General features: G+C 36.0%; 1 protein-coding gene across 1 annotated transcript; it reads right to left on the bottom strand.

Annotated features, from left to right (window-relative positions):
* Positions 1-476: 476 nt before the first annotated feature.
* st3gal1l (ST3 beta-galactoside alpha-2,3-sialyltransferase 1, like) lies at positions 477-12,009 on the bottom strand. Its single transcript, XM_056480080.1, has 7 exons — positions 11,909-12,009; positions 11,403-11,709; positions 6,704-6,897; positions 6,128-6,307; positions 3,931-3,976; positions 3,697-3,816; positions 477-1,216 (listed from the first exon to the last, which is right to left on the bottom strand). The coding sequence occupies exons 2-7, from the start codon at positions 11,685-11,687 to the stop codon at positions 1,052-1,054; spliced, it is 990 nt and encodes a 329-aa protein (XP_056336055.1). The 5' UTR covers positions 11,688-11,709; positions 11,909-12,009; the 3' UTR covers positions 477-1,051.
* Positions 12,010-24,695: the final 12,686 nt, after the last annotated feature.

The following is a 24,695-nucleotide window of genomic DNA, read 5'->3' as shown; positions in this document are numbered from 1 at the left end:
CTGGTCTGACGAGTCTTGATTTCTGCTGCGACATTCGGATGGTAGGATCAGAATTTGCAGTCAACAACATGAAAACATGGATCCATCCTGCCTTGCATCAACAGTGCAAGCAGGATAACGTGGCATGTTATAAAGCGCGAGTAGAAAGCCGCAACAGTGTGATGCTATCATGTCAATATGGAGCAAAATCTCTGAGGAGTATTTCCAGTAACTTGTTGAATCTATGCTACGAAGGATTAAGGCAGTTCTGGAGGTAAAAGGGGGTCCAACACGATACTAGTACCTATTATCAGGTGTACCTAATAAAGTGGCCGGTGAGTGTATACTGTATACACACAATGCAAGACGATAAATTAAAATGTCATCAAATTTTCATTTGACTAATTTGATTAAAAAAGTGAAACTCATACATTATATACATTTATTACACACAGATTAAAATATATATCAAATGTTTATTTCTTTTAATTTCATGATTATGGATTACAGCTAATGAAACCCTAAAACTCTGATTTAAGTACAATATTACAGTATAAATGACAGTATCTCAGATTAAATTACAAACATAGTTATGGCAAACAATAACAGGATTTGTAACAGAAATGTTGGACTACTGAACAGTGTGAACATGTAAAGCACTTAATACTTGGTCTGGGCTGTATGTTTCTGCATCAATTACTTCAGCAATGTGACATGCCATGATGTTATCAGAGTTTGTGGCATGTGCTGAAGTGTTTTGAAGCCCAGGTCGCTCCAGCTCCTATATATTCATTTAAATAAACTAAACATTTAAATCCCGAAGCTAATATACAGAAAAAATGCCTTTATGTGTGTATTCCAATGTAAACAGTGCGACTCAGTGGTGCTTGAAGATCCTGGAAAGTTCATCAAAATAAATAAATCCCCCAAAGCCACATTTTTATTGAGCTCAAATGAATCTCCTCAGGAAAGTTGATACCTCGTCACGTCTCTCGACCTGTAAGTTCAGCTTCCTCAGCTCATTATCCAATACTGCTGTCACGGAGTACTCGTGTTTCTCCAGAAACCTGCTTCATGTCCAACCCTGGTGCAATGAAATCTTGTTTTCTTGATGGAGGAAATGAATCGTCTGATTTTCAAAGTCTCCACTGTGAATATTGCTAAAGGAAGTCATCGATTCATCAAAATAATGATGCCATTGTCCTTTACTGGTAGCTCCAAACCCAAAAACATTCACCTGAAGGAGAAAATATAGGCAATTAGTCAAAATAAGATTTTATTTCATAGAAGTGACCTCAGTATTTTCACATTCATGTCTTTTATTATAGAGGTGGCTCAGTGGTTGGCACTGTTGCCACACAGCAAGAAGGTCGCTGGTTCAAGTCCTGCCTAAAGCTTTACATAAAAATAGAAACCATCAACAAAAGCCTGACCGCTATTATGTTTACAAATACAAGTGACATTTCTGGTTAATGAGGTCAGAATTTACCGGTATTTTGAAATGGATGTGTGAATGGTCTTTTTCAGAAAAATTCCAGAACGCCCCTTGCCTGTGTGAACAGCGTGTTTTTGAATTTACCGGTAAAGTCATTCCATAAATATTCCAGATATTTACTGGTATCACAATGTGAAAGGGGCTATTAACCAACTAAAAGCTGCTCTAAAGTCAATGGCGCTACATTTAAAAGCACATTTGTGATATGCGCCTATAGGCAGGTCCACAATGAGCATACATGTTGCTGCACATCCCTGTGTGTGTAATAAGCAAGTATTCATAGCGCTTCAGTTTTTCCACATTTTTTATGTTACGGCCTTATTCCAAAATGGTTTAAATTCATTTATTTCCTCAAAATTCTACACACAATACTCCATAATGACAATGAGAAAACAGATTTGTTGAAATTGTTGCAAATTTATTAAAAATGAAAAAGCTGAAAAATTACATGTACATCAGTATTCACAGCCTTTGCTCAAAACTTTGTTGATGCACCTTTAGCAGCGATTACAGCCTCAAGTGTTTCTGAATATGATACCACAAGTTTCAAGGTGTCTCTGTACATTGCTGCATTCATCTTTCCCTCTATTCTGAGTAGTCTTCCAGTTCCTGCAGATGAAAAACATCCTCACAGCATGATGCTGCCACCACCATGCTTCACTATAGAGATGGTATTAGCCTGATGATGAGCGGTGTCTGGTTTTCTCCAAACGTAACGCCTGGCATTCACTCCAGAGAATTTTGTTTCTTATGGTCTGAGAGTCCTTCAGATGCCTTTTGGCAAATCCCAGGTGGGAAGCGGCTCCCATCTGGCACCTCTACCACACAGGCCTGATTGGTATATTGCTGCACAGATGGTTGTTCTTCTGTAAGGTTCTCCTCTCTCCACGGAAGAACGCTGGAGCTCAGACAGAGTGACCATCGGGTTATTAATCACCTCCCTGACTGAGGCCCTTCTCCCCCAATCACTCAGCTTAGATGGCCGGCCAGCTCTAGGAAGAGTTCTGGTGGTTCCAAACATCTTCCACTTACAGATGATGAAGGCTGCTGTGCTCATTGAAACTTTCAGAGCAGCAGAAATTTTTCTGTAACCTTCCCCAGCCTTGTGCCTCGAGACAATCCTGTCTTGGAGGTCTACAGACAATTCCTTTGTCTTCATGCTTGGTTTGTGCTTTGGCATGCACTGTTAACCCTGGGACCTTATATAGACAGGTGTATGCCTTTTCAAATCATGTCCAATCAACTGAATTTACCACAGGTGAACTCCAATAGTGCTGCTGAAACATCTCAAGAATGATCAGTGGAAACAGAATGTACCTGAGCTCCATTTAGGCTGTGATTACTGATGTACATCTGATTTTTCAGGTTTTTTATTTTTAATAAATTTGCAACAATTTCAACAAATCTGTTTTCTCATTGTCATTATGGGGTATTGTGTATAGAATTTTGAGGAAATAAAAGAATTTAATCCATTTTGGAATAAGGCTTTTACATAAAAAAATGTGGAAAAACTGAAGCGCTATAATACTTTCAGGATGCTCTGTAATTCACCCCAAAATGTCATTTCTGTCTTAATGTAATGATGTATTCACGGCCACGAAATCACGCATGAGCTGACGCACTGTTTGTTTACTACCAAGAGGACGAGCGCGTGCCCGCCAATCATATTTACTTTAGTGAACACTTTACCTCAGTGTTTTACCACGTTTGAGAAACAACAAACATAACAGCCTACTCAAATTAACCTTTACTTTACATCTACAGAATTGTTAGAAAATTGTGATTCTCATTTTAGCCAGAATCGTGCAGCCCTAGCATGTTACACCCGAAACACAGCCATAACTCATAACTCAACTCTTTTAAACCATCTGTCAGGAGCACAGACCGTTTTTCCATCCAAAATAGCAAAAATGTTATAAACTCTACTCTTTGAACCTGCCCTTTGTTCATAAAAAAAAAAGCCGGACGTGGATGCTATCATCATGACTCAAACCATGTTTGGAAGCTCCCACTTTACTCAAAGCCCTTTTGTTCCAGCATAAAGCGCCTGCATTTGTCATAACACCTGCAATCAAATATTTGCAATCATCCTGTGAATCCACTTTTTGTGGTTGCCATGTGGTTATGTTATCTTGTTCAAACAGACACTCCCTCGGAAACAACAGCATTGCTTCGCCGAAATTATGCCGTGCAAAGTCGGAGACGCATGACAAGAGTTTTACCTCGTCGCAGATGTGAAGCGCAAATATCAGCGTTAAGAAGCCAGTGGACGGATATCCACCATGACCCTCTGCCCATTTATCATTCACATATTTGATGAATTCAGGATGGAGAATCATCACCTAAAAACAATGACAGAACGTAAACAGGACATGGATTTCTGGCATGATATTGAGAATCTGCAGTTCAATGTTAATAAAGCTTAACAAAGTAAGCATATGTCAGGCCTGGCTTACCTTGTCTCTGTCTGCGTTGATTGTTGATGGTACTGGGATGTATGTTCTGTGAACAAATGCATTCAAATTCAATTTAGATACATTTCATCATAATATTTGCATACTCTTCTTTTCACTGTGGCGAATGAAGTACACAAATCAGGCATTTGAGTAAAAGTACAGACTCCCGAATAAAATATTGCTCAAGTAAACATATGAAGTCCTCCTTTTCAATGTTACTTGAGTCAAAGTACAAAAGTACTTCATTTTTAGTCCCTTATACATAATTAATTTGCATCGGAAAAGGTCAGGACTCAAATACGAGACACCCTAAAACACAAATAGCTCTATCATACACCTGCCAAATATAACTGTTTGTTTTTTACTAGTTTCAGTTTGGTGGAGAGAGTACTGAAAAATCATACTCAAGTAAAAGTACCATTACTTGCCCAAAAATGTAGTGCAAGTAGAGTAAATGTATCTGTTTTAAATGTTACTCAAAGTATGAGTAAAAGTAGCCCTTAAAGTACTCAAGAGAAGTGAGTAGTGAGTATTACACAGTGAAAAGTTGATGCGCTTACATCCAGTTTGTGCAGGGATGTGTAAACGTAACATTCTGTAGTGCATTTAGTGATCTTCCTATATTCGTTCATTCCTTCCAACCTTCCTTCTATTGTTTGTTTGTTTGTTCTGTCCTTCCTTTATTCATTCGTTTGTTCCTTCCTTCGTTCCACTCTTTATTCGTTTACTTATTCATTAATTCGTTCGTTCGTTCATATTTTTGTTTGTTCCTTTATTGGGTCGTTTGTTAAATCATTCATTCGTTCGTTCGTTCGTTTATATTTTTGTTCCTTCCTTCATTAAGTCCTTTGTTCATGCATTCATTCCTTTATTCATTCACTTATTCATTCGTTCGTTTATACTTTTGTTCCTTCCTTCATTAAGTCATTAAGTGTTCATTCATTCCTTCATTCCCTAATTCATTCATTTATTCATTCGTTTGTTTGTTTACATTTTTGTTCCTTCATTCATTCATTCATCCGTTCGTTTACATTTTGGTTCCTTCCTTCATTAGGTCCTTTGTTCATTCATTCATTTCTTTCTTCGTTCCTTCCTTCTTTAGTTTGTTCAGTCCTTCCTTGAATCATTCCTTCATTCATTTGTTCAGTCCTTCCTTGAATCCTTCCTTCATTAATTTGTTTCTTCCTTCGTTCCACTCTTCATTCGTTCACCTATTCATTCATTCATTCATTTGATCGTTCGTTCATATTTTTGATCCTTCCTTCATTTGGTCCTTTGTTCATTCATTCATTCCTTTCTTTGGTCCTTCCTTCCTTAGTTTGTTCAGTCCTTCTTTGAATCCTTCCTTCATTAATTTGTTCCTTCCTTTGTTCCTTTGCTTTCGGGAACTTTGATGTGGAGGCTGAAGTATGAGAAGGAGCGCTATCCAGCTGAAGAATTGTCTTCTTCTGTGGTTTGTAATGTGATAGGCAGCACAAATGTCTTGATACCTCAGGCTGTTGATGTTGCCATTCACTCTGCAGATCTCTCGCACACCCCCATACTGAATGTAACCCCAAACCATGATTTTTCTTTCACCAAACTTGACTGATTTATGTGAGAATCTTGGGTCCATGCAGGTTCCAATAGGTCTTCTACAGTATTTGTGATGATTGGGATGCAGTTCAACAGATGATTCCTCAGAAAAATCTTCCTTCTGCCACTTTTCCAACTGATCAACTAGTCATTATTTCTTGCTCTTACAAATGTGATTGACGACAAGACTTTTGTCAGGTAGTGTATATTGTTATACGTTATAATTAAATGAAAAATTTCTTATAGATCTTATAGGCTCTTTTAGAATTAAAAGTAAATATTTGCTAAATAAAAAATACTCAAAGTACAGATGGGCCGACTTAAAATATTTACTTCAGAAAACTGGTTTCTTGAACCTGATAGTAAGCTCACTAAACTCTTATGACCTCAACAGTCACCAGATCTCATTACATTAAAGTACCTTCGGGATGTGGAGGAACAGGAAATTAACATAATAGATAAGTAGCTAACAAATCTCTCAACAGACCAACATTTCCGTGGAATGTTTCCTGCACTTTCTGAACACTAAAAGCGGTACCATAGCATGTACCTAACAAATAGTCTGGCCAGTGTATGTATAGAAAATAACGTGTAATGTTATTCAGATGTGTTAATTTCTTACTCTGTGATGTGTTTAGTTGTGAAAATACTGATGAGCCATTGCATGTCCAGAATCTTATAGGGAAAGAGCACCAGATGAGTAGAGTTGTCCAAATCCACAGCGCTCTCGGGATACATGATCCGGTGAGTGGTCTTAGACCCCACATCCTTCTCAAAACCTTTTGTCGGGGCTTTATTTATCCTGAGATAAAACAAACAGTAAAGATATCTGACATCAGTGGAAATGAATTTGCACTCTGGGCCTCAGTTGGTTCTAATTCTTGATGCTGATTGGCCAATAGCTGTGTTTTGTTCATGATTTTATTTCATCCCATGAATCTGTTCCCTCATCATTCCCTCATAGCGGTAAGAGGGGCGTGGTTAAAAATATTGTGGGTGAAGCCATACAAACGGTAGTCAACAGAGAAGAACCACCACTCCAAACGTGGAAGCAAATGGTCAAACTTTAATTGAAGATTACTTAGAAAATCATTTTAAATAAACACTGTAGATTTAACTGTAATTATCTTGGCATTAATGACCTATTCCATTGATATTACTGTTTTATTGTTCTCCAAAGTTCAAAATAATCCCCTACCTCAAAACAAAGTCATGAAGATCTATGAGACGTCCATAATTGGAGCCCAGAAGGTTCCCAGAGTTTCCCACCACAGCACAGGTCCTGCAGCGATCTGGACCAGCATCCGAATAGTGATCTTCATCCGGGAACAGAGAAAACAAAATGTCCACCACATATGTGTAGTTGATGACATCTGCTGCACCTTGAAGCCCCTGTGTGAAAGTGTAATAGCACTTAGGATTAAGTTAATCTTAACTATAGTTAGTCTTCTTTTTGGTTAGTCTTCTTTTTGTTGGTCACTTTCAATGATCAACACCTAGGGTTCATTCTCAAGAGCCCTAATTATCTCTGCTGTAACCAGAAAGGTGCAATGAAATTTGCCTTTATAAAAAATGCTTGATGTATTTCACTTTATTATTGTCTCACAGTGTTCAATGTTCTTTAATCAAGAATCAATAGTCACTACTGTCTACAGGCGGATTGGCCATTTGGATAATCTTAAGAAGTCCAGAATAATTATTCATCTGATGACAATAGGCCTGACTGGTTCAAATCAAAAACAAAGTGTCAGAATAAGTGATGTACAGGGGACAAAGGTCAGTGTCATTTCACCAAGTAGGACATGTTCTCCTATATCAACATCTATGTTGATCCTGGAACAACATTTCAATCATTCATAGTTAGGGTTAGGTTTAGGGGTAGGAATTCAGTATGGATTATATGTTCAAACAGGAATGATGTTCCACAAAGGAAACTGGGAAGGAAATTGGGCTAGAGAGACAGATAAATGTTACAAAATGCAAACAATAACAGAGATGCTACTGTATACAATAGTGCTGGCAGGAGCAGTGCAAATGAAGCAGCCTTAATCTGCTGATGAGCAGGTTCATGGTGTATATGGTTCACAATAGTATAGTGGCATGTCAGGACAGTTACATTAAGGTACCTTTCCCTCCACATTCACTTTAGACCAGGGGTCACCAGTCCTGCTCCTGGAGAGCTACCGCCCTGCAGATTTCAGTTGCAACTCTGACAAAACACACCTGTCTGCAATTATCAAGTGCTGCTTCAGGTCCTGCTTAATTGGCTCAGGTGTACTTGATTAGGGTTGGAGTTGAATTTGCAGGGAGGTAGCTCTCCAAAAACAGGGTTGAGCACCCCTGCTTTAGACCATGTAGCCTATGAACACCACTATACTAAAATCCCAGGACATCCCTACTCCGACTTTCCACTACATTCCACCGCTGAAAGCTTCCATCATCCAGGTACTGTTTCTTGAGGATTTTATGAACTCACAGAGTTTGGTGCACCTCAGAATGGATCTAGTAGACTCAGGCATGGCTCCAAACAAATCAACGGTGCTTTTCAACCTTCATAAAGCACATAAACACAGCTATTCTCTCAATAAAATCCATGTTTGCCATTTAGCAACGAAGCTAAAGTTAATAGGCAGACAGAAGCCCCGCACATTACGTGAATCCACATGTGTTGTGATGTGAATTTCACGCGCGAATGAAGCGAGTAAACGCAAAATGTTCATGCGTCTATTGTTGCGAACATTTTGTGAATTTGACACGCGATTGTACGTCTACCGCGTCTGGTGTGAACCCGGCAAGGAAGAAGGGTTTCTGCACCAGATGAAGATGCTGAGCTGGTAGCTGGCTTGAGTGATGTCATCCTGATCACTCTGGGATGGATGATTTGTTCCTGGGGTTCAATTTCTTTCTTCTCAGCAGAGATGGCTCGACCAGCAGTGTATTTTTGGCTCCCATCCAGGGCATGTAAGTTTACCTCATTCCTGGTGTTGAGAGCATAGAGCACTGCTGGTTACGCTATCTCTATGTAGGATGCCTATCCTCCCAAACCAAAGCATTGGGAGAAAGGCAACCTATTTTTTACAGAAAATGTGAGGTCTCTGAATAGTGGAAGCCAGACCACAACAGTAGGTATCCTACAGGAAGGTGACATGAATAGCTCATCAGTAGGCTATTAACACTTTTAGGCCTTCAAAGCAGACCTGAGCAAGTGACAAAGGAAGGAATATACGGCCTGTCGACCTGCTCGTCCCAGGACTGGGGATGAGCATTTCTCCAGGAAGATTGATTTAGAGAAGCCAATTTTCCATTAGCTAGATAAGGCAAACCATTCCTAAATGCTTTGCAAAAGAATACCTTTCGCTTTCTCTAGTTAATCGTGCTTTTAGCTCATTATCTCAATGGCCAGGTTTGTTCATAGGCAGCTGTGCCTCTACACATCTCTTCAGCTGGATTGGGTTTAAATAGGCAGATTTGATGAGTTATAAGCCTCCTCACCATCCTTCTATAGCGGACCCCAGAACAAAAAAGTGCGTTAGTACAGAATGCATGTAAAGTGTAATAAGAAGTGGACACATGGGCTATAGAGGAGGTGAACCTTGTTTTTCAGCACCATGGGAACCCTGGCTTAAGCGAATCAGATTTAGTTCCTTTGGTCCCACTGGTATGGAAAGGGATCTTTTTATCAGGGGAAGGGGGTTATCTGGAGAGATCTCCATGCCTCTATGTTTAAATCTCTATGGGATCTCTGACATTAGTGTCTTTGTGCACTTCACCTGAGGTGACCCTACACTTTTTCCGGTGGCCAATTTTTACATACACATAAACAATCTGGTAGACACAAGGAAGGTCCCAATGCCTACAATTTTTTTAAAAGTCTTTTTTTTTTTATCTAAAATGTTGCAAAGGTTGTATGTGATCAAACTTCTCTTAGAGATTTAATCAGATCAATAACAAATTTGTCATTGCAACCTAAATGCTTTTGCTTTTAAATAGTGAATACTTTGAGTTTTGATTAAAAGGCATGTCCACGGTGGCCTCGCAAAGTTGATGTTTTGCCAAGAGTTTTTAACTTGTAACCTACATGTCAATATTCAATTATCAGTTAGTCAGTTATTCAAAAGCATCTGTGCACTTTGTAAAAATTAATTTGCTCTCATAATCTTTTACCCCATACCATAACCTTTCTTCCCCCCTCGAAATGACTTTTCGTGCATCAAGTGAGGGTAGATGAAAATGTAAAAATACATATCCCTTGCCTCTTCCTGGAGTACGTTATATTAATAGACTACTGCCTAACATAAATAATAAATCAGTTCCTGGTTTGAAATGAAATGAATCGCCAACTATTCCAGCATATCTTTTACACAGCGGATGCCCTTCCGGCTGCTACCCAGTACTGGGAAACACCCATACATTCTCACATTCACACACACATATACACTGTGGTCAATTTAGTCTATTCAATCCACCTATAGCGCATGTGTTTGGACTGTGAGGGAAACTGGAGCTCTCTGGAGGAAACCAACGCCAACACGGAGAGAACTTCACACTGAAATGCCAAATGGCCCAGCCAGGGCTCAAACCAGAGACCTTCCTGCTGTGAGGAGATCATGTTGATCATGTTTAATTACTGTATGTTACACCTAAATAAATTTATCAAGGAACAGGATCCAGAATGTTAGGTTTCACTGAAATGTTGATATTGGATTCATTTGTATAGCCCAAGGGAAGGGAACAAACTACATTTTGAGGAAATGCTAATCATGTTTAAAAAATGTTTTGCATACACTAAGTAATGCTTGACTATTTCAACCCACTCTGAATAAAATATAGAATATAAAACAACTGCTTTATATGTTAATTTATTGAATTAGTCTAATAATATATCAAGCCTTGGTTGTGTTATATATGACCTCATATTCATATTATATAAATATACAATTTACATATATATATAACGGAGACTGGGATATGGGATACTGGGATATATATGTCTGGGAGACTCTCCAGGGAATCTGCCCACTCCCAGTCAAACAGAGGCAGATGAGAGCGATGAAGAATCCAAAGTTATATTTGTGTCATATATTCCACCAAAGAAAACTGCAAAAGTAGCAAGTTCAGACTCTCAGATAGCTTGCGAAGAACATGTAGAGCTCAGCAGAATATTCGTTACACAGAAGGAGGGAGAAAATGTGGCATATGCAGAAGTGGATAGTGATGGCGGTATTGATAATCTGAGTGACGTGATGGACGAGCTGGTCAAGGAAAATGACACGGCTGACGGAAACTTGAGTTTTGTTTCTAAAAGTGTGAATATAGAGGAAGAGATAGACGTCGTCAATGAAAGTTCATCGGAGGCGAGATGTCAAGATGATACAGTTGTCATTGAATATGCCAGAGTATTGGAACAGCCCCAAAACCTCTGTAATCGAACTACTGAGACCATTGAAAAGGTAAAACACCATGATCTACAGCTATCGGGAAAAATAGGAGAACATTTGGAAATTATCTGGATTAAAAATTGAGTTAAACAGTTTTTATTTTATTTTATTTTATTATTTTATTCTAAAAATAATGATTCCCAGCATAAGAAAGTTGTAATTTACACATTTTTTTTGTGTAGTTTATGGTTATGTTGTTTATATTTATTTTTAGACAACACAATATTAATGTCTTAACTTCAAAAATAGTTAAAAAGGCAATAAAAATTATAGAAAATATCTTAAATCACAACTAATTAAACATTTGTTATTTTAAAGCAATTTAAAGAAACATTTGACAATATTTTCATTTGAAATTTGCATTGACTTTTACCTTTTATTGATTAAAAATAATATTGTTAATTATCATTAAAGCTCATAGGCAAACATTAAGAGCCAGAAAACCCATTTTTACCTTACCTTCCACCACCTTAAGATGTCTTCATTTAATTCACTGTTGGTGCTGTTGAGCAGGAATGGTTTGGTGCGATTGTAACGCTCACTGAACCAAGTACCATTTTCTCGGCTCGCCACACACGTATTGCATCCGCATGCAGCTCGTTTTGAGACAATCCCATAAGAGTAGGTCGTAATTACTGCTGAGTTTTGAAAATACAGAAACAACAAGATGGTTGTGGAGCTCAGAAATGCTGTGATGTATCGGACATGACGCTTCAGTTGTCCGGTGCTCATCAGTTTTGCCATTGAAATCAGAAATGTAATTGACCTACAAAAAAAAGAGAGTGGTTTATATTTGAAAGCTGAATATGTATAAGACAACTATACAGTGTAATATACTATGAAATTAATCAAAACTGTGCACCTAGAGTCATTTACTTATGGAGAAATGTAAGTACATTTAGATCATGTCTTGTGAAATTATTTGAAACTGACATATCATTAATCTGTCTGTAAAATTGGCTTACCTGCTTTATAGAGATCTTCTAGATGTATTTCCCACTCCTTCTCAAACTCGATCTGAGCCTAATCATGTATTATTAGACATAAATATGTGGAAGGTGTGAGTCTTCCCTGATGGTGTGTAAGAGTAATGTGATCTGTGCTGTGTTTTTAGGCTTCAGCAGTAAGGCGGGGTTTGTGTGTGACTCCCGATGACGATGGTTAATGCACCTGCTTGTCTGATCGGTTTGTTATTTTAGTGCATCAAGTGAGGGTAGATGAAAATGTAAAAATACATATCCCTTGCCTCTTCCTGGAGTACGTTATATTAATAGACTACTGCCTAACATAATAAATAATAAATCAGTTTCTGGTTTGAAATGAAATGAATCGCCAACTATTCCAGCATATCTTTTACACAGCGGATGCCCTTCCGGCTGCTACCCAGTACTGGGAAACACCCATACATTCTCACATTCCCATACACATACACTGTGGCCAATTTAGTTTATTCAATCCAACTATAGAGCATGTGTTTGGACTGTGAGGGAAACTGGAGCTCTCTGGAGGAAACCAACGCCAACACGGAGAGAACTTCACACTGAAATGCCAAATGGCCTAGCCAGGGCTCAAACCAGAGACCTTCCTGCTGTGAGGAGATCATGTTGCTCAGGTTTAATTACTGTATGTTACACCTAAATAAATTTATCAAGGAACAGGATCCAGAATGTTAGGTTTCACTGAAATGTTGATATTGGATTCATTTGTATAGATCAAGGGAAGAGAACAAACTACATTTTGAGGAAATGCTAATCATGTTTAAAAAATGTTTTGCATACACGCTAAGCAATGCTTGACTATTTCAACCCACTCTGAATAAAATATAGACTAAAAAACAACTGCTTTATATGTTAATTTATTGAATTAAACAAATAGCCCACATTTAAACTAATGGTTGATTTGTCCGTGTTTTACCCACACTCGGTTAAAATAACCCAAATAGTTCCAGTTTTTAGGCTATAAAGTTCCAGAGAAATCCCCTGAAGGTGTTGACTCACTGCCTCTCATGGTTAATTAATATACAGCAGAACAAATTGAGCTCTGTTAATAACTAGGTGGAAATTTAACCACAAATATCTTCTTATCATCACAAGACGCGCTTTTTATTTGTCATTTTTGTGGCTGCACTATCTATGTCTATATTGGTCTGTTGTGGTCAGGTGATACAAGTCAGAAGTCAAATACAAACATCACAACACGTCTCCTTCTCCGGTGGATCATGACAGAAGGTAAAATCCAACATCATGACCCTGATTTTTTAGGAAGTGTTAAAGGAACATTCCACTTTTGTTTTGAAAATAGGCTCATTTTACAAATCTCCTAGAGTAAAACAGTTGTGTTTTACCATATATACTCTCCGAGGTCTGGCGAGAGCACTTTTAGCTTAGCTTAGCTTAAATCATTGAATTGGATTAGACCATTAGCATCTCTCTCAAAAAATTTACAAAATAGTTGTGATAATTTTCGTATTTAAAGCCTAACTATTTTCTAGTTCTCCCAATGCTGTAGCTCTGTAGAAACTTTCCTGCCGTACTATTGCAGTGTTGTTAACTAGTTACCAGATGAGGACTATTTTCAAGCATAATATCGTTGCATGTAGTGCAGCGCAGCAATGTTCCTTGATTTTTACACTAGAATGAGAGTTCCTATAGCTATAATAGCAACTTTAAATTTTTCATTGGTCCTATTACAGCATGTATAACTATAGAATAGTCAAGATTTTTATAGTAAAATTAACGAAACTCTCTTTAAAATATTTTTGATGCTAATGGTCTAATCCAAATTGATGATTTATGCTAAGCTAAGCTAAAAGTGCTCCTGCTAGATCTGTATATTGGCTGAATTAATTCAAAAATGGTAAAACTCAACTTCTGAGGTAAATAGTCAAGCTTTAAATAGTAAAATTAACGAAATTCTCTTTAAAACTTTTTAGATGCTAATGGTCTAAATCCGATTTGATGATTTATACTAAGCTAAAAGTGTTCTCGACAAATCCGTATATTGGCTGAATAGATTAAAAAATGGTAAAACTCAACTTCTGAGGTAAATAGTCATGATTCAAATAGAAAAATTAACGAAACTCTCTTTAAAAAATTTTAAATGCTAATGGTCTAATATGATTTCATGATTTATGCTAAGCTAAGCTCAAGGTGCTCCCAGCAGACCTGTATATTTGCTGAACAGATTCAAAAATGGTAAAACTGAACTTTTGAGGTAAATAGTCAAGCTTTAAATATAAAATGAACTAAATTCTCTTTAATTCTTTTAGATGCTAATGGTCTAATACGATTTGATAATTTATGCTAAGCTAAGCTAAAAGTGCTCTAGGCAGACCCGGATAATGGCTGAATGGATTCAAAAATGGTAAAACTCAACTTCTGAGGCAAATGGTCAAGCTTTAAATAGTAAAATTGGCAGTTCATTCCACTGTGGCGACCCCGGATTAATAAAGGGACTAAGCCGAAAAGAAAATGAATGAATAAATAGTAAAATAGACAAAACTCTCTTTAAAAAGTTTTAGATGCTAATGGCCTAATCCTATTTGATGATTTATGCTAAGCTAAGCTAGAATTGTTCCTGCCAGATCCGTATATTGGCTGAGTGGATTCAAAAATGGTAAAACCCAACTTTTGAGGTAAATTGTCAAGCTTTAAATGGTAAAATTTACAAAACTCTCTTTAAATTTTTTTAGATGCTAATGGTCTAATCTGATTTAATGAATAATGCTAAGCTAAGCTAAAAGTGCTTTTGCCAGACCCAGATATTGGCTGAATGGATTAAAAAAACTCTAGAGAATTTGTAAAATGAGCCTATTTCCAAAAAAAGTATTCCTCTAAGACAGATATATTCATTCTTAAGGGATAATTCACCCCAAAATAAACACTCAGTATTTACTCTCCCTCAAGTGGTTCCAAATCTTTATAAGTTTTCTTTCTTATGAACACAAAAAAGGTATTTAATAATCCTGTAAACAATGATATCCATAAACAACTGGGGAAGTTAACAGTTACAGGTTTCCAGTTATCTTTAAATGATCTTCTTTTGTGTTCGACAGAAGAAAACCAGACAGGTTTGGAACAAGTAAATGGTGAGTAAATGATGACAGAATTTTCAGTTATGGGTGAACTATTCCTTTAAAACTGTGTTAACAGGGTAAGGCTCTGATGTATCAGTCCATCATGCAAAGAGAGAGAAAATGCAAAAGTCTCCAACTGTTTCTGGGTTTAATTCCAACTTTAGATGGGATGTTAGATGTATACATGACAAATAAAATTAATCAAAGAATTGTTTTTGCTTTAGCTGTTGCCTTATCATGGAAAAATCCACGTCAGGATTCTCGGAAGAGTTCATTGTTATTCATAAACAACAGAGTTTTTGTTCTTTGATTGTGTGTCGGCATTACAGTTTGTCTGGGAATGACGTTTCGAGGATTAAAATATCATCAAGCATCACCTCAATCAAATCTTCATGAATAAGAGTCACGTTATCAACAAGATACATGAGCAATAACATCAGCATAAACTGGTGTGGTGAAAACATGCTGTGTGTTTACAGGGTGGACATCAGTCACAGATGTTTATTCTGAAAATTAAACAGAGACTAAACAGGTTTTGTAACGTAATGCTCCCTCAATTATTTATTACCAGGATCAATATACTTATTTCAGTGTATAAATGTAAAACTTTCATGTTTAATTCAATATACTCAGTCAAATTGATTGTATTTATTTGTCAAATTTGCAAGCAATTTCAAAGTGAAAATAGTTTTGGACGTGCATCAATTCATGCATTTGTATTATTACTCAAAGCCCTTCGGATATGTTGTTCAGTGAAGTAGATAATACAGCTTAGTCTGACTAAAGCTTTAGTTTTAATGCAAACACTTTTGTTTTGGTGTGCCATTTTATGCTCTGGTTTATAGAAAACAAATTTGATAATTTACAGATGTTGATGAGTTTATGGACAGTTTCCTCAAACCTAAATACTTAGATACTGTGCATAATTTCTATGTGTGCACCCTGATGTCTCTAATGAACATGAAGGTTATGTTTATTTGATCAAAAATAAAGTAAAACAGTAATATGAAGTTGGCGCTAGTGGTGTAGTGGTTAGTGTGTCGACACATGCACTCCGGTGCTCACGGCGACCTGAGATCGATTCCCACCTTGTGGTCCAATGCCGATCTTTCCCCTCTAACTGCTCCCCTTGCCTTCCTGTCAATACTCTCTACAGTCCTATTCATTAAAATGTAAAAACTCTTAAAAGAAACAGTAATATGAAATATGATTTTATGTAAATAACTGTTGCAGACAGTAATATATTTGCATGTGATATTAAAGCAAAAATTTTTGACGATTCTTCTTAAATAATTTAAATATTACTTATCATTATTATTGGTGAAAACAGTTTAATATTGTTTAATAATTTAAAGAAAAATGAGTACCCTACTCAGTCATTTAAGGAACATTCTACCAAAATCTTACATAATCTGTGCCTGAAATAAAAACATAAATACAGTGAACGATATGTATTTCATCCCCAAAATTGCTAAAACGGACTGACGGTTGATTTATGCGAGTTGTTCTGTAGAGGAATATGTCATTCATATGGTTCTCTGATTTTTTTTCTTCATTAAAAACACTTCAAAAATGCTAAAAACTGTTTAAAAACTTAAAAAACTTATGAAATAGCAAGTTTAGGTTGTTATCATTCACATCAATTGATTAAAAACATGAAATTATAAATAAATTCTACAAAAAAATACTACAAATAAATAATACAAATAAATTTTCATTTGTCCTAATGTTTCTGTCAGTCCTGTCACAGTTGCATTAAATTGAACATAAAATGCCTTTAAGTCTCATAAAAGACATCATTTGATGGAGAAGCTGACAGTGATCAAGGATGCGTTCTATCATTAAATTGTATGATTTTATGCTTGTTTTTGTATGATTTTTTTGAGGATGACAAGCTTAAGGTCAGGCCCTGTCACATTTTTATAAGTGAAAATGTACTGCTAGAATGTCCCTTAAACATGATGGTTGTTTTAAGGAAACTAACACTTATTCAATATGGATGCATAATATTACGTAAAAGTGATAGTACACATTTTTTAGTATTTAAATATATATATTACATCAAAATAAACATTTCATTAGATTCCAAGGCGCAAATCGCCCTCTAGTGGCCACAGACACACACTGTTCACTGTGAATCCTCTATGTAGTTCGTCACTTTTGCTTTACCATATCTACAGACATCACACACAGAGAAATCAAAAATATATAAAACATGTACGCAAAAAATATCGATTTAAATATCCATTTGTGACCAATAGCATGCGTAATATAATTTACAAGTACTATTTTGTGCTGACTTCCACATACAGTCCTCGATATTTTGTTAAAACAGTCACGTGAAAAATATCGACTTAAATATCCATTTTGTGAATATCACCCTGGATATCACACATCCAGATCTACCACAGATAGATAATTGAGTAATTTCAGCTATGCTAAAGCTAATGAATAGCCTATTTTGTGCTGACCTCCACATTTACAGCAGACCTCGATATTTTGTTAAAATAGTCAATCGAAAAATATCGATTTAAATATCAATTTTGTGACCAATGCTATAGTATTCTAGCGAAATATGTTAATTTTACATTAAAGTAAGCTACTTTGCATAACCCATATCACACATTTACTCTGACCCTGCATACCACACATCCAGATCTACCACAGATAGATAACTAAATAATTTCAGCTATGCTAAAGCTAATGAATGTAATAGCCTATTTTGTGCTGACCTCCACATTTACAGTAGACCTCGATATTTTGTTAAAATAGTCACTCTAGAAATATCGATTTAAATATCAATTTTGTGACAATAGCCGACATATAAATAACCCATTGAAAAATAACCCAACAAAATTTTAACTCAACCATTGGGTTCAATGAATAACTCAACGTTTTTAGCGTGTACTTCTACGTAAATGGCGAAATACGTGTTGATTATTCATTAAAGTAGCTACTTTGCATCTCAGATCCTGCATGTTTTCTTACATCAGTTCCACAGCTGCTCGCAATCAATGATGAGATTGAAATCTTACAAAGGAAGAGCTGCGGCAAACAACTTGATCAATTCTCCAGCCACGCTAACGCTCAAACTGATCCAGAATCAGGTCAGCACATAACAGCACACTTCTCGACACAAAAGCGATACTTAATTAGCACACAAACAGACTTAAAGTACCAAACAATATCATTTTCATTTCTGTGTATTAGCCTAGACCTACACGTCCAGTCTACTGAATAATCTCAGCTATACTACAGCTAATGAACGGGGCGTTAGCCTATATTTGTGCTGACCGAATATTTGGTGTAATGAATTAATGAATGTTGCTAACGCCATGGCCTACCTTAACCTCAACCATTTGATTACAAAAAGTTGATCTAGGACTTAACAGGCACAATAAGTGGGTCATTGTTACTCTAAAGAGCATTTGATGACCCGCAAGATTGAATCAGTCCTATATGAACAATGCAAAATAATGAAATTCTGATGTTTTGAGATAATATGTTAAACCTTGACACACATGCAGGTAGAATTAAAAGTGTTTTGAAATATGTTTTTGTCAATTTTTGCAATATTTTCTCAGTGAATGGATGTGATTTTGCCATGTCCCACACAGCTAGGCATGGCTAAGATTCTCACAGTATGATAACCTTGGATAAAAATATCACGGTATTGTGATTACTGCTCAAATATATTATTTTTTAAAATTTCTGTGTAAAAAAAACAACACCATTTTCCCCTTTAAAAACTTTATTTTATTTTTTGAAACCTTTAAAAGATTTCGGAGCCGTTAACATGTCAGGCTAAATAATGAAAATGAATCATCGACTTCTGCCGTCTTCGTTAGTTTCAAAAACTCAGATTTTTTTACGATTTAAAATGGCATCGTTGGGTATATTTTCTGCTGGAGATACTGTTGTCCTAAAAAAACTAAAAAAAAAAAGTAAATAAAAGATTTTACACGTACCTTAGGAACGGTATTACAGAAAATGTTGACTGGTTTTAAAACATTGACTTTTCCAAACTGCGGTATACCTTAAATGGTTAGCGTCCCATGCCTACACACAGCTCAGCTAACTTTAGTGAGTCTAAAAAGTAGGTAAATTAGAAAATAATTAAAAAGATTTTCAAATATTCTTATTATTTGTCTTTAACAAGTTATTTGATAAAATGTCATTTTAATAACTTTTTGTTTTCATAATATTAATAATCAGTTTGCACATGTCCTTGAAATTGCTGTCCACCCTGTCGTGAGGTAGTAAATGCACCTTTAAGAAACACTTTGATGGTCTCATTGCCATCCCCATGCCCATTTTGCCTTTCTTCAGAAGTGTTTGAAACATCTATTGTGCACATTTACACATACAGTTGAAGTCAGAATTATTAGCCCCCCTTTTAAATGTTTTTTTTTTTTTTATATTTCCCAAATTATGTTTAACAAAGCAAGGAAAATTTCACAGTATGTTTGACAATATTTTTTCTTCTGGAGAAAGTCTTATTTGTTTTATTTCGTCTAGATTAAAAGCAGTTTTTAATCTTTTAAAAACCATTTTAAGGTAAAAATTATTAGCCCTTTAAGCTATATTTTTTCAATAGTCTACAGAACAAACCATCGTTATACAATAACTTGTCTAATTACCCTAACCTGCCTAATTAACCTAGTTAAGCCTTTAAATGTCACTTTAAGCTGTATAGAAGTGTCTTGAAAAATATCTAGTCAAATATTATTTACTTTCATCATGGCAAATATAAAATAAATCAGTTATTAGAAACGAGTTATTAAAACTATTGTTTAGAAACATGTTGAGAAAAATCTTCTCTCTCCTTCAAAGCTAACCGATTGTATGTTAAAAAGTGTAAGCACATTGTTTGTATTGTCATTTTGTTTAATTTAATGACACAGCCAGGTTTGTTTCTGTCTTGCTTAACAAGTGTGGCTCACAAAAAGCTCGTTATTGGTATTATTAGGTTAAATTTGATCAGATAAGAGAGAAAAATATTAACCAAACATTCCACTTCTGTTCTCTCCAAATTGAACAAATGTACTTTAGTTTACATTAATATAATATTTGCTCTTATGAGTTTATCTTGTCTTTAACAGTAAATGTTAACTATTTAACAGGCATTATAAACACCTAGCTGATCTTTTTTTGTCCTTCTAAAACAAAGAAACTTGAAATTTGCATAAATTTGGATAAATCTGAGCTTCATTTTAAACACTTTCTTTAAATATAAGCTAATTTTTATGCAATTTTTTTTCTATGCAACAAAAATGTTTCCAGAAACACAAAGCCTTGAATTGTAAAACTGAAAGTAATAAGCTCATACATTAAATGTGAATGTTGATTTAGTAGTATAAATTCTAAACTCTAAACTGATCATTTGTTTAAACCGATGTATTTATTTATGCACTGACTAATCATGAATTCTTTGGTACTAAAATGACACAAACTTCAACGTTGTGTTCAGTAGAAACCGTATTAAATGCATAGTTCACCTAAAAATGCAAATTTACTCACTTTTCTTTCTTCTGTTGAACGACAAAACACAAAAAAAGAGATTCTGAAGAAAACCTACAACCGTTGACTTCCATTATGGGAAAAACAAATACTATGGAAGTTGATGGTTACGTTTTCCAGCTTTCTTCAAAATAACTTCTTTGTGATCCCTTTATACCGCCCAAATCTATCAACTAATAACCACTGATAATGCCCATTCAAACCCAGCCAACACATACCTGCCAACACACCCATTTATCCCTGGAGTCTCCTGTATTTCAGACCCATCTCCCATTTTGTTATTTCTCCCGGAAAACTCCCGTAACCCCCCCTCGGTCCTCAGCTTCTTGGTACAATCTATAACACCCCCAGATCGCTGACTTTGGTATAATATCCGATCGCAGAAGCTACCAGAAACCCAGTGCATATTACAGACACCTAGACATCCCTACCACTCCATCGCCCCCACACCCCATCCCAAGCCCCCTCCACAACCCCTGTTCTTAAGCTTTTTGGTACAATTTATAACAGTCCCGGGTCGCTGACTTTGGTATAACATTCGATCGCAGCAGCTGCCCTGAAACCCAGTGCATAGTACAGACACCTAGACATCCCCACCACCCCACCATTTTTTTGCCATTTATTTTAATTCAATTCAATTCACCTTTATTTGTATAGCGCTTATACAATGTAGATTGTCAAAGCAGCTTCACATAAAAGGTCATGGTAAATTGGAACAGTGTAGTTCAGTTTGTAGTGTTTAAGTTCAATTCAGTTTAGCTCAGTTCAGTGTGGTTTAAAATCACCACTGAGAGTCCAAACATTGAAGAGCAAATCCAACGATGCGCAGCTCTACAGATCCTGAACCATGCAAGCCAGTGGCGACAGCGGAGAGGGAATTAGTTTTATTTGCTTTCTGGAACAGTTCTTTAACCGACTCAAACCCCGTTGTCGCGGTCAACTCTGCTTCACCTCCCAAGTCCGCTAACGTACGCGGTGAGCTACTGGCTAAACTGGTAACCGCAGAAAAGTAGTCCACACCGAGGTATACAGTCAGCTGGTAGTGCAAAAAGGAACTGAAGTCGGCAATGGTATCATACTGCCCTGTAGCATTGGATTTAAAGACGAAATGCAGCCATACTTACCTCTGGCTACATAATTCGCACTCTCCAGAAATATAGACGGGTATTTATTCAAAATTAGCCTGTGTTGTTTATATACCTCTGGAAACCCTGTATGAAACTGAGCTTTTTGTGGCATAGAGAAACAATAGTTGGTACTATAAAAATAATACATTTTCACTTACACTTTTTTTCACCTAACACCATTTTTTCACCTTAAAAAATGACTTTTGCTGCTTGTTAACTAGTTTTTGTTGGTGCAACTTAACTGTTTGATGTTCAATCCACTTCAATTTGTAAAAACGATTAAGCTAACTTTGTGTTGAGACGACATGAAGGAATTGTGTGGAACTGGAACCCAGCATTTTTTACAGCGGTTCCTTAAAAAGAGCTAAATATTAATCTCCGATGATGATCAATCTGAGAATACGCAATGACTTTTTTCTCTCCTCGCTTTGCATGGTAAGCTGTTGTATTAACAAGAGAGCAAACAGTTATAGTGCATGCTGTAATGTCAAGGGTGTGTAAAAGTGATGTGCTTCCTCCTCGGAGTCATATCTCTTTGCTAAGCTGATCGATACTATTCCTATACTGATATATGCTGATTCTTCAGGTTTACTGTCACTCATCCTGCCGCTTCAGAATCTGGAACCAAACCTCCAAACAGACTGGTAGGTTAAAACTCAATTGCATGTCTTTTATATCAATAATGTTAATCTTTGTCAAATACAGGTGCACATTCTGATGCCAAAATGATATGCAAATATATGGCGTGATGTAAAGTTGGTTTTATATTCGCACAAACATTCGAGTGGTCACAGAAATGTTTACCACGCTAATTTGAATATTCGGTCTGAAAATGCATTCAAGTATGACTATAAAACAACATTAGTGCTATTTAATTGACTGTAAACAACATTAGTGCTATTTAATTGACTGTGAACAGCGTTGTACTTTGATAGTCATTGGCTGCTAATATGATTCCCATATTTATAATGTGCAAATAAAACTTTTCTGCAATTATATTGCTAATGAGAAAGTATAAATGTGTGAAATATAAAACCAAATTTACCTCAATAAAATATGGATGTAAATTCAGTTGATAAGCGTGTTGTAAATGTACTATATGAGCAATTCCAGCGTTATGGATGGGACATTTGCAGTAAAAACTCCAAACATAGAAAATAGATGTTAACATTATATTGAAACGCCTGTTTATATTTTCCAAAACAACTAACCAGAGTTATGGGAACAGAAAAATATCAATCTGTAAACCTTTTTTTAGATTTTAAATGAGGAAAATAAACGTGTTAAGGATGTGACCAAAAAGCGAGTTTACAGTGTACAAAAACACTGTAGAAATTCTGTGAATTAAACTGCACTACCCGAAAGAGACCATGCTAAAGTTGGCTCTCTATAAAACAAAAGTAATTTATTTTATTTTACATTTTTGCATTTATGAGGGAAAAGCTTCGTTATGGATGTGACATCTCTCCGTTATGAATGTGACATTTGAAATTGCCACTTGTGGGACTTTGGTAAATCAAATATAATTGTTTGAAAACATTTATAGATATATTTCTGAGTATTTTACAGTAATGTAAGATACAAACCTACACAAAAAAACCTAGAAACGTTTGTTTCATGGCAAGGTTGACATATGCATGGAATTGCTCATACAGCAATTACCCTGTATAAACATACAGTATGCAATTATAGATGTTGTGTCAGTTAAATTGTTTTAATGTCATTCTGAAATGTCACATTGTTGTATGCACAATTTAGCATTAATTGTGATTACAGAAATGTATTACTACACTGTAAACCCAACAGTCAACTTTATGAAATGAAATGAGTGTAGGTAACTCAATTTACTGAAAGTTAATTCTACTCATTTAAAAAGAGTTTTGAACTCCGTGTTGAAGGTAATGAGCTTAAATGGAATAAGTTCACAGTACTTATATAAATTAGTTTTTTTTAACTTAAATGGTTTGTAGCAATCAGTTTCCTTAAATAATTTGAGTTGTCTTAACTTAAGTTTTTAACAGTACTCAGTTGGTTTGAGTTCTCTTCATTTATTGGGTTTTACTGTGCTCAAATTGCTTTGTTTACTCTAATGGATTAAGTTCACAGTACTCATTAGGATTCGTTTTTGAACTTAAATAGTTTGTAGCAATCGGTTTCCTCAAATGGTTTGAGTTACCTTAACTTATTGGGTTTTACAGTGTAATATTAAATCTGTAATTCTACTGTAACAGAATTATTTACCTAATAGAAAGCTTACAAAACCTGTCACTGGGGTAGAACCTTTTTAAAAGGCACACTTTTGTATTTTACAGGTGCATATTAGTTCCCTAAAGGTACATAAGTACAAATATATACCTTATAGTATCTTAACAGTACAACATTGTACCTTTAAGGAACCAATGTACACCTGTAAGTTACTTTTGTACTTTTTTTCTTCTGTGAGTTTTTGTCATGTCAAGTTTTTTAAGTGCAGAAGAAGGGAACTTAAAGTTCATTCCAATGGTGTAGTGGTGTGAGCATGCGTTAGGTAAACTCTTAAATGATGCCCCCTCCCTTTTTTTAAAGAAAGGGATGAACACTGTTTATTTAATTGGCCAGTGGTGTTTGCAGAAGGTCGTTTAACTTCTCCATGGCTTGACTTTGTGCAGTAAATATCATTATGAAACGAATGTCACCCACAGAAGAGTTGCAGATCTTGGGATCATTTCTGCCCCACAGACTATAATACTGTAAGATAACTTATGAATTCCTTATTTACACATGAAAATGTTATACTGTAAGTCTCTCATCTCTCACAGAGTCTGTGCCAGTCGTTTCTTCTGTAAACAATCTCCATGGCACAGCTGATTTGCAACAGATAGTAGCTGTAGACCAAAGTGTGTCAACAGCATTATAAGTTTAAAATTGCATTTAGCAAATATTAGCCTGTACTGGTACACAGACCTAAAGGATGATTATAAGATGCATTCAAACTAAGGCAAGCATCGTGTTTAAAGATGAGATTAACTTACTCAAAAGCAAACAATAAGA

The sequence above is a fragment of the Danio aesculapii genome, chromosome 19 (assembly GCF_903798145.1).
Source record: "Danio aesculapii chromosome 19, fDanAes4.1, whole genome shotgun sequence".
NCBI lineage: Eukaryota > Metazoa > Chordata > Actinopteri > Cypriniformes > Danionidae > Danio > Danio aesculapii.
This window is presented reverse-complemented; position numbering and strand designations above follow the sequence as displayed.